General features: G+C 37.4%; 1 protein-coding gene across 2 annotated transcripts in view; it reads left to right on the top strand.

Annotated features, from left to right (window-relative positions):
* The window catches only part of CDK5RAP3 (CDK5 regulatory subunit associated protein 3), a 30,785-nt gene extending 19,056 nt beyond the window's left edge, over positions 1-11,729 (top strand). For both annotated transcript variants that reach the window (XM_026669764.2, XM_087945152.1), the window contains 6 exons: positions 1,676-1,801; positions 2,522-2,588; positions 5,203-5,291; positions 6,434-6,639; positions 9,836-10,007; positions 11,408-11,729. In XM_026669764.2, coding sequence (XP_026525549.1) covers positions 1,676-1,801; positions 2,522-2,588; positions 5,203-5,291; positions 6,434-6,639; positions 9,836-10,007; positions 11,408-11,473 — 726 coding nt within the window. In that variant the 3' untranslated portion in view covers positions 11,474-11,729. The remainder of the gene's footprint in view (positions 1-1,675; positions 1,802-2,521; positions 2,589-5,202; positions 5,292-6,433; positions 6,640-9,835; positions 10,008-11,407) is intronic.
* Positions 11,730-17,911: the final 6,182 nt, after the last annotated feature.

Raw genomic sequence — 17,911 nt, forward strand, 5'->3', positions numbered from 1 at the left:
TCATTAATCAGAGTATGATGCCTTTCTATCTCCCCCCTAAGTTAATCAAATTAATCTTTAAAATATTATGTTTTTGATATAAATTCTTTTCTGTCCATTTTGAAGGTCTGCTTTAAATTCAGAATTTTCTTCTTTTTCGCAAAATACAATGTATGATTTGTAGGGGTGTGCCTATAAATACAAAAATGTGTTTTGTTCCATTGACAAAATGAATCTACCCTGTTTCTCCAACAATACGGCCTCCCCCAATAGGAAGTCCCAGCATGTTTTATAGGCATGAAATGAAATTAAGCCCCTCCCCCCAAATTAAGGCCTATATTAAAACATGCGAAATGGAGGGAATGGTGGGGGGGCTTGCCGTTAGGAAGTACTTTTGTTGCACACCCGGATATGGTGCTGCCTGCATTGACCCCCAATATGAAGTGCCCCACCAACGCCGAGGTCAACATTCAAGCCATCGCTGCCCGCCCGCCCGAAGATGCAAGGAGGGGGAATTAAGTCACCCCCCAAAAGACGGCCTAGCCATTTTTTCGGGGCTCAAAAAAAAAATAAGACCCGGCCTTATTATATGAGAAACACGGTATTAGGACTCAGAAGTTTGGCCAGAGCATTCTGAGAGGGGATTTCAGTCTGGCCAAACTTAAACCCAAACCAACTTTGTTTTACTGGGCATTGGTGATAATAAATCCAGAGGTGAGTAGAAGAAGGCTTGAACATCTCGGCCCTCGGCCCTCTTTCCCCTCCTTCACATGACCCCCATCTCTGCACTCACTATGCTGCTTTTAGATGTTGAATGTGCCATTGGCCATTCAATTCTTCCTCTGTCTCTTTAGTTGCCATTTCTATTGACCTGTCCTTTTACCTGGTCTTCCTCTCCTTCAATGCCTACATGTTTCAGTTCTGTGTTTAGACGAAATGTGAATGGAAACCTTTGAATGCTTTTATTGATTTATATACATCTGCTAATGGGAAAAAGAAGAAGAATGCAGGACTTCAGCTCAGCCATGCTTACAGGCCACCCATACAATTCCAGGCACTATTAAATATTAAAATATGTTTTGCACAAAAAAAGGTATTTATACTAACTGTTACATAATTTAAAATGTCATAAAACTGATGTAACATTAAAGAGATTAAAATATATTAAAATATGCAAACAATATAAATCAGTAGTTATGACTAACAGAGGATTACCATCATGAGGTATCAGATGCAGAAATGAATAAAAATATGTGCCAGAATTGTAATAAAAATGGTAGAGGGTTTAATCTCTAAGGAAACGGTATTTCACAAAGAAGAATCCTTACTGTAACAGAAATGCAGCATCTGTAGAAATAATTATCCTACAATAGTCCCACGTTGTCCTCATATATCTGAAATTTGTCTAATTTTATTGGCCAGATGGGTGCCCAGATAATCAACATTCTAAGTGGCCAGCGCAGAAAGTCCCAAGCTTTCAATTGTTAAGGGATGTATTTTGTATTTTCATGTTCTGTAAACAAGAGTAAGAAGCATGAAATTCATGGCCATGTAACTGTGTATAGGAGTTCAAAAAGAAGACACATAAGAGTTTAAAGCATAGGAGTTGATTTGAAAGGGGAAAAACATCTTAAAATCATAAGATATCTTCAAAATTATTTAGTGACAGATCCTGTGCTTTGTTTTCCTGTTGCAGATTGACTGGGGTGACTTTGGAACAGAAGAAACAGTATCTGTCTCTGAGGCAACAGATTATGGTATCTCAGTTGAAGGAGGAAGTGAAGAGATAGATTGGGGAATTTCTTTGGAACCAGAGGCTCAAGTGGGTGTCTCCCATATTTGCCAGTTTGTATATTAAGTTTGTATTCGTGCAAGTTTCACTGTGTCAAAACATGTTGACTGTGCATTTTATGTGGATGCTATTGGTGCGTAGCCACACAATTTTAAGAAGGAATGTATTCCAATACAGCAAAGCTGTCAAACTTGCAGCCCATGGGCCAGATGTGTCATGAAGTGGCCACGCCTATACCCAGTTTAGCGAAGGAGAAAAAAGTCACGATACGTCACATGATGGCGCATGTATGACACCCCTGCAATACAGCACAAGGCTGGGGTTTATTTTAACCATGTTTATTAAACAAGCTGCAAATATCCTTTGAGACAGCCAGGGGATTGTGATTGCCAATTTATTCATGGGTGAAATACATAAACAAGCCAGAATTATACTAGATTGTAATATACCTAAGCCATACTTAAAATTGGATCAACAATTGTAAAGGATGATAGGTTTAAATTTAAATGGAAGACTTAAATCTTTTTTGTTGAACCGAATGACGGAGACCTTGTTTCTACATATGAACTGGCCCATATTCCCTGCAGACATTATGTGCATCCGTATAGCAATCGGCCAGGAATGCAAACTAACACTTTTGATTGTGAATCTGTTAGCCTTGTATATTGTTGCCACACATCAACATCACCTGCTTGTGGCATCTTTGCAGAACCAGGTCCACTGAAATAGCCTATACCTTCCTTCCCATAGGAGAGCAGCTCTTCAGGTATTGACTGGGGAGATATGAAGGATGATATGGCTCAAGTTTTAAGTGAGGGTAAGTGTCTGTTTTGCTAAGAGGAGAGCAATATATGTTCATATGAGCTAGAATGAAACTCATTGGGGAACAAACTGAAAAAGTCTTCCCCCTCCAAAACTGGCCTCAATGAGGAAACTTCTCAACCCCAGGGCCATTTGAAGGTAAGAATTGACAGACATGGAAGCATTATGAACCATTTCCTTGAACAATTCATCCTTTCGTGAGGCACTTCTAGCTTTCTTCCTGAAAAAAGATCTGTGAAATTTTATTTAAGAGGGCCTGATGTGAAAGAGAAGTGAAGAAGTTAGACACAAGAGGGCGGTATTGGATATGCGATTCTTGTTCCTGTTGTGGGATCCTTATCTAAAGATCCTTTTTGTATTTCTTCTATTTATTCTCATGTTGTGCTGGTTGTTCCTTGCTTTATCCATTGGTGATACAGAGATATAACTATCAATGCTAGGATTTTTGCTGGTAGTTTTGAAATTGCAGGTGATAACACCTTGACTCATCAAAAGTGGATTTTCTCTTGCCAGTTTATGAACTAGAAACATCTAATTGAGTTGTTTGGGGGCTGCTTCTTTCAATGCTGGATTTATTACATGAAGTCATCATTCATAATATATGAGGTTATGATATAGTTCCACTTGTCTTTGGTTATGATGATTGGGGATGATAGATTCAAACACATCTGAAGGTCACCAGGTAGAGATGGCTGATTGGTTAAGAACAGGGTAGGTTTCCAGTCATACGTAGACCGATTAATCTGCTAATTTGCTGTTAATCTGCTAATTTGCCTCTTAAAACAGCAGCCTGAGAAATCTGAATTCAAATGAATTCAAAATGTCATTTGAAACCAATATCAAATAGGGGTCAAAATTCCTTATACTAGCTAATTTGCAATCACAAAAGACTTGCCAAAAATGCAAGCTTTTATATTGACATTGGTTTTCTCAAAAAAAAAAAAAAAAAGTGGAAGTGTACTACTTGAAGTGGAGTTGATTTGGCATTGATGTTTTCTCACAATCTGAGAATGGAACACTTTTTCTAGGTCAGAATTTTGCCGATGGACTATCGATCTACGCAATGTTAGAAGGAGGGATAAAAGCTAAGCAGGTTGGAAATGACCACAGACAATTTATTGGTATCACTTAGGGCAGAGGTCCCCAACCACTGGTCCGTGGACCGGTACCGGTCCGTGGAACAAGTCCTACCGGGCCGCTGGCTTGCTGGGCGCCGCCATCTTGTTTTGATGAAAAAGTGCTTCCGGTGAGCTCACCGGAAGCACTTTTTCATCAAAACAAGATGGCAGCGCCCAGCTGATGTCGGTACCGGGCCGCGCCATAAAAAAGGTTGGGGATACCAGGCCACGGCGTAAAAAAGGTTGGGGATCACTGACTTAGGGGACTGGAGGCTAAAACATAAAAAGAACAGTTGCAAGAATTGACTAAGTCTAGTTTAATGTAAATAAGGACTAGGAGTGACATGATAGCAGTGTTCCAATATCTCAGGGCCTATTACAAAGACGAGGGAAGTCAGTCTATTCTCCAAAGCACCTGAGGCCAGGACAAGAAGCAATAGATGGAAACTAACCAAGGAGAGAAGCAACCAAGAACTAAAGAAAAAAATCCTGACATTTACAACAATTAATCACTGGAATGACATGCCTCCAGAAGTTATGAATGTTCAAAACTGGAAGCTTTTAAAAAGAAACTAGACAGTGACTTCTCTGAAATGGTATAGGGTTTGCTATTTGAGCACTGGGGTTGGACTAGAAGACCTTCAAGGTCCTTATCAACTCTGTCATTCTGTTATTCACCTCTGATATCCATTAATACAAGTTTCTATCTGAATTAATAGCAGGTTTTATTTATTTTATTAGATTTTTATCTCACTTTTATTACTTTATAAGTAACTCAAGGTAAAAAACATGCATAATATTTCTTTCTTATAATAGCCCTATAAAATAGATTGGATTTAGAGGGAGTGGTTGGCCCAAAGTCACCCAGCCAGCTTTCAAGCGATGTTTGCAAAGAAAATCTAAAATATGTACAAAATCCTTCCCAGTTACTAAGTAGAAATAGGATTTCCTTGTGCATTCTTTTTATGATAATCAGAAATTATGTTCTTATATGGTACATAATATTTAAATTTGGGAATTGTTAATTCAGATTCCACACCAAGAAAGCTGGAATCCACAATCCTTATGATACAGAATTAAGCATACAGAATTTTGCATTTGTTTTTGCTCATATGAATGGATAAAGCATCATAACCCACTTCATTTGGTTTCTAATATTCACTAGAGGCTTTAAACAGATGTATATGATTCTCACGAGAATTAGACATTAGGCAGTAAGCTCAGACAGAATAATTCACTCATATTAGTTCCCCTCTTTGTACAGCACTTGCTGTCTGCAACTTCCATTGGCGATTTAGAGGGGGCATGGAGCTAGGTAGAATACTGAAATTGCTTGGGACCTTTTAGAATGAATGAATTCTGAATTTGATTGTGGGAAATGGACACAGAAGGAAACTAAGCTTTGGTGTCATAGGTTTTGGAATTTTATATATAAAAAGCAACAAATGGTATTTTTCTCTTTTACCTATGTCCCGTATTATTTTTATCTAGACCTTGAAGGAGTTGCACGAGGTCCTGATGCTTTCACACTTCTGGAAATGCCAGAGACTCGTAATCAGTTCATTGACGAACTCATGGAGGTAATGGTTGATATTTTTAATTTATTCCTTTTGCCTCCATTCTTTAATGTTGTAAAGCCATCCTGGAACTATCTTTGCCATCTGTGTCTTACTTTCCTAGTTTCTTCGGTTTCCTTGCCTTTCAAGATAAGTGACACCCAAGATGCCCTAAAATAAATATCTATATATAATTATAATTCAATTTTTGTTTTTTAAAACAGCTGCAATCTTGTAGTATTGCTAAATCCTGTAAAATCTATGGAATTCATACAAATCTCACTAGATTTTTTAAAAAAGAAATAATATAGGTTATGAAAAATTAGAATGTCAGATGATTGGTTTCTTGCAGGATTTCACCTATTGGAATATTTTGATAGACTGTGTAATGTTGCATGAGGATATCTGAAAATGTTAATCTTTGGGTAAAGCAAGGAGCATAAATGTCTCTTTTTGTTAATTATTCTGAAGGAAATTCAGGAACCTTGCTTCCTAATTCCTTCTGTGTCAGCCTCTGAAAAACCCTTTTGTTTTTTCTTATTTTAATGCTCTCATAGAATAGTTCTCACTGAAATGAAAACCTGTATTTCATCTAATGCAGATGAACATTTGTTTTTGGATCAACAGTGATTTATGCAAAAACAGCTAAGATATGTTTTTACTTGCCAGTCATGTGAATGAGGACTTGGGAAGCGGTGCATCCTGACTTTAAAGTCAAAATGATTTGAACATGCAGTCAGGTACTTGACATCTCTAGTTGAATTTCCAGTTTGCGGTGGTAGGCGGACTGACAAAATTAAAGGTTAATAGGTTAATAAAAGGTTACCTTTTCCCTTTTCTGTCAGTGTTCCTGAGGTTGTATGTGCTGGTTCAATTTTGAACAAAGTAGTGCCCATCCTTAAGATCATAGAATAGAATTTGAGAATGGCAACTTAAGGCAATCAGTGTGCTTCCTTAATATCAGATGCAGACATTGTTCAAATGTCTGGCAAGAGCTTTTCCCCTCTACCATAGAGAAAAAAATGCATACAGTAGAGAAAGAGAATGCCATCTTCCACCGCAGTCACACCATATACCTTATTTCTAAGAATTGAACCAAGTGTGAAAAGCTTCTTATAATGGCAGTGACTTTTTTTTAATTTCTTACTTTTCTTTTGCTTTCCCAGCTGGAGATCTTCCTTTCCCAGCGCATTATTGAGATGAGTGAAGAGGCAGATATTCTATCTGTGAGTCAGTTCCAGCAAGCGCCACCTATCTTGCAAGACCAGACCAAAGAGAGGTTAGAAGCCATGATGGCAGTCATCCAGAATCTAATAGGACAGTTAACAAACCTGAGAATGCAACATCTTTTTATGATCCTTGCTTCTCCAAGGTAGGTAAACTAATATTTTTATTCCAATCCTGATAATAATGGTTGGTCAAATTAATTGTGCTTAATCGTGGCTCAGTGGCTAAGACGCTGAGCTTGTCGATCAGAAAGGTCAGCAGTTCAGCGATTTGAATCCCTAGTGCTGGGTAACGGGGTGAGCTTCCATTACTTCTGCCAACCTAGCAGTTTGAAAGCACATGAAAAATGCAAGTAGAAAAATGGTGGGAAGGTAACAGTGTTTGGTGGGAAGGTAACAGTGTTCCAAGCGCTTTTGGTGTTTAGTCATGCCAGCCACATGACCACGGAGATGTCTTCGGGCAGCACTGGCTCTTTGGCTTTGAAACGGAGATGAGTACCACCCATTAGAGTCGGGAATGACTAGCACATATGTGCGAGGGAACCTTTACCTTTACCCAATGTTCTCACAATTGAACTTTGGTTGGGATAATAGCTAAATGCAGATCAAATATTTCTATAATCTGGAATTTAAACTTATGTAGAAGTTCTGGTGTCATGGGGAGAAAAACAATTTTCTAGTATTCATTTATATTGTTGGGAAAAAATACAGTGTTACTTAGGAGAGTCCTGTGTGTTATGGACTGAATTGTGATTTATATGGCTTTGTGCTTCAGACTCATTTTTTTTTAAGTCTTCTTTATGGCAAGGGGATTTTTTTTTCTTATACAAGTGGTACGGGAGTCCTCATCTAAAGACTACAGTTGGGACTAGAATTTCTAAATGAGGTGGTTGTTAAGTGAATTATGCCCATTTTAATGACATTTTTTGCCATGATTATTAAGTTAAGCACCCCGGTTGTTAATTGAACCACATGGTCATTAAGCAAATCTGGCTTTCCCGTTGACTTTGCTTGTCAGAAGCCCACTGGGAAAGTTACATATGGAGATCATGTGACCCAGGATGCTGCCACACCCATAAATACATCCAAGTTTCAAGTACCTGGATTTTGATCATGTGACCATGGGGATGCTAAGATCATCATAAGTAAGTTCATTTTTTCAGTGCTGTTGCAACATTGAAAATAGGTAAACAAATAGTTGTAAATTGAAAACTATCTGCACACCAAAGTGCTTCTCAGACAAATAAAACATTGGTAAACTGTGCCACAATCTCCTACGTGTGCATTGCTGTGTATTTTTGGGGGGATAACAACCACAGTGCATATATAATCAGTTAATCATATATACTCTGTTTTCTTGGAAGAGTGGCTGGAATCTTGAGTTTCTGCCAAGTCACGAACTGGAAACAACCTGTGTTGCCAGTTATTCAGCATTAACATATACTTGGCTAGAAATTCATTCTGGTGAACCAAGTAGATCTTATATTCATGTAAATATCTTTATGGTCAAGTTATTAGTTCATTGGATTATCTCAGTCAATAGATTAAAATGTGTTTCTCCATTCCAAATATTAAACCAACATTTTTTGCATTTCCTCTCCTTTTCCTTTGTTCTTATAGCTACTTCAAAGAAATTATTCTGGCATAGGTTACTTCTAAGGGACTTATCTCCGGGGGAGGGATGAGTCGGCCTGCCGAGATGAGGTGGACCGGTTGCTTTCGTGGTGTGGAGACAACAACTTGGTCCTCAACACCAATAAGACCAAGGAGCTTATAGTGGATTATAGAAGGAACTGATCAGACATCCAGCCCTTGCTTATCAATGGAGACCGAGTGCAGCAAGTGGCCAGTTTTAAGTTTCTGGGCGTTACCTTAAAAGAGGACCTGACTTGGGGTGCCCACATTGCAGCCCTGGTCAAAAGGGCCCAGCAGAGATTATACTACCTGAGACTTCTCAGAAAACAACAACTGAATGAAAAACTGCTGGTGATCTTCTAGTGCTGCACCCTAGAGAGCATTTTAACATACTGCACCTCTGTATGGTTTGCCAATTGCACAGTGGCAGATAGGAAAGCACTCCAGAGGGTTAATGTCATTGCCCAGAAGATCATTGGTTGTCCTCTCTCCTCTTTGGAAGAGCTTTATAACTCCCACTGCCTTAAGAAAGTTCAAAACATTCTCAAAGATCCATGTCATCCTGGGAACCCTTTTTTTGAACTATTACCATCTGGCAGATGGTACAGAATAATAAAAACAAGGACAAATAGGCTGAAAAACAGCTTCTATCCCAGGGTAGTAGCTCTTTTGAATTCTGCTGTATAGTGCAGTGTTGGTGTGGTGTCGAGGGTTCAGTGTGTGAAGGATTATGTGTTTGTGTTTATTTTTATGCTCATGGTCATGATGTGCACTGAAGATGGTGTTGGATTTTGTTGTACAGGTGCAATGACAATAAAGTAAACTAAACTAAACTAAGACCATCCCCTGCCTATTTTCAGTTGTCAGGTTATTTATTTTATCACTTCTATGAAACAAAACAAAAATATGACGTGGTTCCCACACTTAAATTGAATGCTCTGATGTCTACTGATAGTTTTATGGTTTGACTGATCAGCCAGACTTGTCAAATATTCTGATTCTGAGATATCACAATGATACAATGGAACTTTGATTTGTTGGGTAGGGGTTTCTGTTACTACTGAATATATTTATTTATCAAAGGTATATAGCCACCCACATCAGCAGACATGACTCTGGGCAACATACAACATTGCAATAAAATAATGATATATAAAAACAATCAATATAAAAATATGAACATTTGTTATTAAACATTAAAATATTATTTAAAAATAAAGTATATAAATCATTAATGGAGAGAGTAATTATATTAACCACACCATCCTCAATAGGAGAGTAACTTCCAAAATGTTGCTGGTTCCCTGGGACTCCCAAGCCTGATGACATAATCAGATTTTTAGGGACTTTCTAAACATTAAAGGGGATGGAACTTTGGGAGTGAATGTTCCGGAAGGCCAGTGGTACAGCAGAGGCTGTCTATTAGTTATACACTGGGTCAATGCATTATTTTATGTTATGTATGTGATGTTGTTATATGTATATTGTGTTAAAATAAAAACAATGCAAATATAGCCGCTTTCTTCAGACCATTTCAAGTAAAAATGGTCTGTAATTTTGACGACATTAAAACAAACACGTGGCCCATTGAATCCAAAGTCTGGTAAATGGAGGTCTGTTAAATTGAAATTTCATTCTAAAAGTAGTTAGACATATAGCGGGTAAGAATTGGTTTGTAGGTATTATATGGATGTCATTATGATTCAGGTATGTGGACCGAGTGACTGAGCTCCTGCACCAAAAATTGAAGCAAGCAAATCTATTGCTCCTGAAGAAGGAGGTAATGATGCAGAAGCAGAAGGAGGCACTAGAAGAGCAAGCTAACCTGGAGCCAAAAGTTGACTTACTTCTAGAAAAAACCAGAGATTTGCAGAAACTGGTGAGTACCCAGGAAGTCATGTGATAAGATCTTTAGATCATTTGTGTTTTTGTGTAGTTCAGCATACAGTTTATTTCTTTATTTACTATATCTTACATTTCTACCATAAACTGCATCTTCCTCCTGGGTCATAATATCCCTGAAAAATGAAAAGAAAATGTAAACCAACATTACCTGATATTTTTAGGAAAGCTTTGCAAACAGAAGGTATTCTGTTAGGCCACAAAGAACAGAAATGCATTAAGCTAGTATGTGACTAAATGTGTATGTATAAAAGTGAAGCTGAGAATCTGGGAAGTGAAATACCAGTCAGAGCAGTTTTGCCTTCAATATGAAAGATGAAACGGGTTGAAATGACATTTAAAAAAATATTTTATGCTTTCTGGAGAAATTATTGGGTTTGTTTGAATTAAAATTTGAATTAACCCTGCCTCATCATTTACTTGTTTATTTATGTACTTATTTATGACTGAAAACTGGCCCTCTCTGAGCAACTGCTGGTGCCTCTGGAGAAAATATATTTAATCATGATTAACGAATTGATGGCAGGCTGCAAGGCCACATGTTCCTTTACTTCTTTGATCTGCCCTTTCGCACACAAGTTCTGCCAGATATTTTCATGACCCTTGCTTCTAAGGACAAATTTTTTTTTTTTTTGGGGGAGATGTGAAAATCCTTAGACTGAATTCAGTTTTCCTTTTTTTTTTTTTTTTTTTGGAAACTACAATTGAATGCTTGTACTGCAGTGAACAATTTAGACCATTAACATTTAGACCAGTTTCTTCTGGGCCTGTTAAATATAGAAACCTGATAAAAGTTTATATTAGTAGCATGTCTGAGAGTTATTGAACACGCTGAGAGTGTCTGAATTTGTCTTATAAGAGGTAAATCAGAATATGTGGGAGTGTTAAGGCAGTTCCACTTTGAGACCCATTAAAAACAACCATATCATTTTCCAGGATTGTGCCACTGCAGGAATCTTTGTTCCAATTTTCTAGAACAAGGGTGTCAAACTCATGTCGTCATGGTGGCATCGCATGACGTATATTGCTAAACCGCATGTGGGCATGGCCAGCATGTGACGCATCCGGCCCGTGGGCCGTGAGTTTGACAGCCCTGTTCTAGATTGAATCCAGACTACTGCATAAGTCTGCTTGCCAAATCTAACCTCATATGTCCCTCATGATTATTTGAGTTTGAGAACTCTGATTTAGAACAGTGTTGCAAGGTTGAAAGGAGGGGTAGGACATATAAATTAGAGACTGAGAGATGGTAATTGGTTAGCTATGGCAGCCATAATTTTATGAAAGATTGTGCCTCTTTAATTCAGTAGCAATAGGTATATAATTTGTATGTTTAAAATCCAGGATATTTTATAACTGATAGAAGCCTTGTTTCAGATAAAAGCTGACATCTCTAAGCGGTATAACGGTCGACCTGTGAACTTGATGGGTTCCTCTCTTTGATTATTCCTCCTCAAACATGCCAGAGACAGCCTTCCAAGCAGCAAAGTGTCAAGCATCACCTCAAATAGAAGAAGAAAATTGGGGAAAAGGACAAGTATCAAAAAGCGTAAGAATTAAGGACAAGGACTACCACTGACCAAGTTCCAGGAGTTTGGGACCTGTAATGGAAAAGATGCTCTGATTCCATTTTGTATCAGCTTTAAACACTTCTTAATAATTTCTAATGAGTCAATAAAGCTGATGTTTTAATACCAAATTTCTTGTTTATGTATTCTCTGGTTGAGGAAGATAAAAACTATCTCCCTGTTATTGTTTCTCTGGAGTCCTAATTGCATTTTTAATTTTTCCTTGCTTTCTGGGGAAATTTTCTGCACTCACTACTTGGTAGCAGGAATATTCTGTGAATGCCAGTAAATGATTAGTTTTTTGCTTGATCAAAGAACTGAGGGAAATACTGTACCCATTGTTATAAAGCCATCTGCTATTTCTCTTGTTTAATATCTTTAACAAATAAGTTTCCTTGTCTCTATTTGTGTGATATTTATTCAACTTTCAGTTATCCTAAGGAAGAAACGTCTGTGAATAATATCATTGCCATTGTCCTCTACACTTTTATACTGCCACTTATTTCAGTGGCTTCACACAAAGTATGAAGGAGCTTATATCTATAGAAATTCCCAATCATCCAGATCATGATTCTCCCCAAAGTGCTTTTTCCAAAAGGCAACTGGACCTTCTTGGTTTAAAAAAAACAAAAACACATTTCACTTCTTATCTAAGAAGCTTCTTCCGTTAACTCAGGAAGCTTCTTGGATGAGAAGCGAAACATTATCAAAAAAACAAACCCAGGAAGGTTCAGTTGTATTTTAGAAAAAGCACCCTTAAGACTATGAAGGAATTTGCATTCAATCTACTTTCAGCTATACATTCTAATTTTTATGGTTCCAATTTTGACTGTAGAAAAGAGTCCGGTTGTTATGCAAGTTGCTTCCACTTTTCAAGAGACTTCCATTTCTGCACAGGAAGCAAATGCATTTTGGGTTGCTACCTTTATATTTCATGATTCCAGGTACGCACCTAACTCCAAATAGCATCTGTTCATACATACAATGCATCTGGAATACAGGGTGTGCCCCAAACTGAGACAAAGCCCTAGCTATATACCTTCTATTCCTGTTGAAATATTTGCATCAGGTGTGATCAACAGATGTTTTTCTGTCAAGTCTCCCATTTCCATGTTGTCCATCTGTGATTCAGCTTTGAATGATAACTAAATGGTACAGTAGCCATTCACATAGTGAATCAGCCCTTTCCTTCTTTCCGTTCAAAGTTGGCACCCTGGAAGAGGCTAAATCAAGTCATCCCTAAGCTGTGGATAGACAGCGAAGCCAGCAAGTCACTGTGTGAGTGGCCTCAAGTCTGTGCCCATTGTCCTTTCCCCTGGCAGATGATAAGAGTACCAGTACCACCCCTTTTTCTCTCTTATTTGTTGGGGGTGGGGATGAAGAGAGAGAGATTGTTTTGGGGTATGGGGGGAGGTGATTCGATTTTAATTTCATAGGAGAGCAGTTGATTCATTGCTCTTTGTCGGTGGTGTTGACTCTCGTAATGACTTCCCATCAAAATGAAAAGTGGAATGACAGCGTTCATTATTCCTGCTGCTTGTTATCTCAGCAGTGGGGGGAGGGCTACCCCCTCCCCCCCACGCAGCCTTTCAACCATTCTGGACAGTGAGTGATGGGCCCTATTAATCACCGACCCTGCGGACTCTGGTGGACACACGCTACCCAGCAGAGAAGGAGAGAGAGATAAGGCACCAACAGCCGCTACAATCCATTAACGTCAAGTGGGACTCTGGCCCCTCCTTCATTCTTTGCTTTCACCCTCTTGTGGCTGTAGAGGTAGTTGTTTTGGGTGGGGTGAGGAGGAGCAAGAGAGGAAAAACAAACGGACTTTACCTTTTTGGACCATCAGCTGGAAACTGAGCAAAAACCTCACTTTTTTCATTAAAGCTCGGTAGCCTCCTAGGTTGTTTAGATTGTAATTGGATTGCCATTGCTATGCCATTGCTTTTCCAAAGGGAAAAGTTTCTGTTTTTCCATCTTATTTGCCACCTCCAAGCCCTCTTTGTTTGACATATCTCTCTAAAATTCACTGGCCACTACAAACACATTCTGATTGTAAGGATCATTTATGATTCACCTCTTGGTTGATACATTTCAGCTCTGCAAAATCTGGTGACTTTCAAATATGTTTGGCAGAACCCCAAAATTTGCAGGTAAAAATGAATTTCTTGGATAATGTGGAATGATTCCTGTATCAAGGTATGAGTATATACTGTATTTAAGATGAAAGCCAATTGAACACAATGTGACATTGATTTGCAGTTGGCTAGGCCTAGGTGCTCTTATTTTACCTATATTCCTGCAGAAAACTTGCTATACTTTTACTTTATGCTGTTGAACATAACTGACTATATTTTGGGGTTTTGTCAACTATGTCATTGGCTTAATGCTTTGATGCAGAGACGCAAGGAATAATATAAAGTGTAAAAATTGTTTAAAAGGTAGTTAATATAGGCATCCAAACATGACTCTAAATACATCCCACAAAAATCTTATATTAAGGGAGACGCTAAAATTGCTTCATTTGGTAATTACAGATTTGATGGGGAACATTGAAATTGGAATGTAGCAGAATAAAAAATAAAACTAATCTATTGTAATAACAACAATGTACAATTGCACTTATTGTTGGATTTATATTGTTACAATTTATTTCATGTTGCAGTCCAGTAAAAAGCACCTTAATAGTTGTTGTTAAAATGAAAAACTTTGTTATATTTTTGGATATGACATTTAATGTCATATTTAATTTGGCCCTAAAATCCCACCATTATAAAAATAAAGACTTTAGACAGCATTAGACTTTAAAATCCAAACAGGACTTGTAATTTAAAACTTTATAAATTTAAGACTTAATAAAATACCTGTTTCTTAAGAGTTTAAGCAGAGATAGAAAACTTTCAATTCCAATTCAACACCAATAAGACCTTGTCACTCTAATGAGGGCAGCTGATTTTAAACATATAAACATTTTAAACATCTCATTATTACTATTCAAGTTTATATATTTAACCACATTTAAGAAAATATTTGGTGTCACAAATACTATCATTCAGTTTCTTCTGTTTCTACAAATTTCTGTTTGTGGAATACCAAAAGTATTATTCCAAATATTAATCAAGTAATTCTTTCAATTCAGAGTTTTCCATTAGTGCTCTTAACTTTCACCAGTTGTATTTATTAACATTTATCTTGTAATTTGTCTTAGCTCTGGTCTAAAATGGTTTCTTTTAACAAATAGTAGGAAGCATTTTAAAACTCTTGATTCTCCTCCCTCCCACCAGTTGCATACCATCCCCATTTTTACTCCCAAATCTCTCAAAAACTGATCTGTGTTCATCTTCATGTGTGCCAGTCTTGAAATGTTGAGAAAATCAAGAGACAATCACTGTTGTCCAGTTGATCAATAGGAATATGTGCTTTGCTAATGAACAACTGCCAGTCCCAAAGTAAAAAAAAAAAAATCTCTTATGTACATTTCACACAAAAGTAAAAGACAGTACATTGTTTTTTCCATATTTTTGTTTATATCCTATGCATTTCTCTGGTTATACACAGATGATCAGAGCAGTTACAAGAGCACAACTAATAATCCACTGGGACCAAGTTGCATTAAAAAGGCTTTGTGAAAAAGAGCCAGGAGATGACTGAAATAAGATTTCCCGCCAATGAGGAAACATCATATTCATTGGTTTTATAAAGGTTTTATTAATGTAAAGATGTTTGCTGTGCCAACAAATATTTCATGATTGTATGGATCCAGCTAATGTTAACTTGTATGGACTCAGAGCTTATTCTAAATGGATGTGGAGATTTCAAATGAAATTAGCTTTACCTGCAAATTTACATAGTAACTATTTTCTCTTCTAAAATAGATCATAATACTTCGGTTTTAATCCTGTATTAAACCAGAGTATTAACTGTATTTTGTACATATTTCTGTGATCAGGCAGTATTAGCTTCTTCTTTTGACTAAACTATAAACACAGACATTGACGTACACTAGCAGTAATTCTATAAACATATATACTTATCAAATGCAAGTGATCTGAAAAGAAAAAAATTCAAGGAAAAACCTTGGTAAATAGTTGTGCTGAAAAACCAGATCAATTGTGATAATTGCTTAATGGTTTGTATATTTTTATATCACACTTTCAAGGTATTTCACATAGAATGTCTTACATTTCTTTTGACAACTTTTAAATTAGATCATAATTACTGTGCTCTAGAGTGACATTGTCCCTCTACAGAGGGAGTAAAGCAATTTAAAATAGTCCATCACATATAGTAGTGACTCCAGAATTATAATAGTTTCTAAGGTTGGAAAGGTTTTGTTTTTTTGTGGCATCAGGGGTGGGATTCTACCAGTTCGCACCTATTCGCTAGAACCAGTTGTTAACATTCTAAGCAGTTCGGAGAACCGGTTGTTAGAAGAAATTACTGGTCTAATCCTGTAAGGAAGGCAGGAAGGAAACATTCTGGTGTTGCTTACAGAAACTGCCTCTCCATTAACCCTTATTACATTCTTGGCAGGACTAGACTTCCTGTCTCTGGAACGTCTCTGGAGTTTTTTCCCCCTCCTTTGCTGGTATTTTGCTTGTGTGGCATTGAAAATGGCATTGAAAAAAGTGACTTATGACCATTTTCACACTTACGACTGTTGCAGCATCCCCACAGTCGTGAAAGGCAGGCGAGAAGATGCATGCCTTGATGTGAGTGATGTTGAGTTGGCCACGCCCAGCCAATAACACCAAGCCATGCCCACCCAGTCACATGACCACCAGGTCACGCCCACAGAACCGATTGTTAAAAATTTGAATCCCAGCCCTGTGTAGCATGGATGGTGCCATTATTTAAGGCTCTTTTCATATTTAAGAATCCTAAATGGAAAAAAAATGTGCATACTTTTTCATTGAATAGAATCTGTCTGGGTCACCATCAACATCTGCTGAGGTACTGGAGGTGAATGAAGTGGATAGTTAGAGCAATAACTAGTGAAAGGAGGTATGAGCTAATTGCCTATTTACTTTTTATAATTTCCAAGTTTCTGTACAGAGTTTAAGAAAACAACAATTTACATTGATATACAATAAAAATAAATCTAGAACCAACCTTCCTTCCTTCCTTCCTTCCTTCCCTCCCTCCCTCCCTCCGTCCCATGACATCCAGATAAAATGCATGGAAAGATATTGTTTTACATGGTAGGTATAGCATTTTTCTTCAAGTCCTTGCCATGGACAAGTCTAGTTCCAGAATCTTTTTGGGGGGGAGGGGGGGATGTCTGCGATGACCTACAGTTAAACTCAGATTGATGATACTAGACAAATACCCCTCAGTAACAGCCATTTCAAAAGCCTGCAGAATCTTCTGGCCCACAATTCAGGTGACAGTAAACCAGAGCCATCCTGAGGAACTTAAAATTTGAAATGTGCTTTATTTGCAAAGATGCCTGAAGGTTTGTTAGGTTACTGAAAATAACACGGTACACACATAACAATATATCTCTTGGTTCTATGTAGGCTTAGAAGCATTTTTTTAAAAAATACTGTGATAATACTGCAGATACTAAAGTTGGACACCTTTTAGAACATTTTTGTGTGATTAAAAACATTCATGACCTGAAATCTGTTCAAGTGATCTATGTCTAAGCTTGGAATAAACAAATGCCCCAAAGGTGCCAATAACAAGGCTTTTTGCTATTACTTGCAAAACATAGAAGTTTTCTAAATTAATTTCTTAGTTTACCTTTAATCTCTGAATGGGGCCCCTTTGACTTCATTTTGTTCTTTCCCTTGAGAATGTTTCATACAGAAAAGTAAGGAATAATTTGATGCAAATAATAGAAACTACAGAATCAACAGAAAGCCCAATCAAGTGAATGGATTGAAAAAGATCCCACACCTATACCATCATTTTGTCTCCCTCCCCCTTGTGTACATTATGAGTGTTCCCACAAAGGCAGTCCTTTGGTTTGTAGCTTGCCTATTTGTTTTTCCTTATTTTAGGTGTTTTGATTGATTATTGTTTACATGCCATCAATTCAGTGTTATTTCTTAAGCAACCACATTTAAAGATTTTCTTCCTGATTTAAATGACAAAATCTGGTTGATTTTTCTCTAGACTTCAGAATAAAAGCCATACCAGGCCTGGTTGATAGTTGAATGGGAGTTTGACAGACAATCTGAAACATTGGAAAAAGGCAATAAGAAGGCTCTTATTATTTTAGTATATTATTAATATACTAAACTACAGGTAGTCCTTAACTTATAATCACAATTGAGCCCAAAATTACTGTTGTTGTGAGACATTTGTT

This window comes from Notechis scutatus, chromosome Z (genome assembly GCF_049901735.1).
Source record: "Notechis scutatus isolate UNSWTSFEM ecotype Mainland chromosome Z, rNotScu1.2, whole genome shotgun sequence".
Lineage (NCBI taxonomy): Eukaryota > Metazoa > Chordata > Lepidosauria > Squamata > Elapidae > Notechis > Notechis scutatus.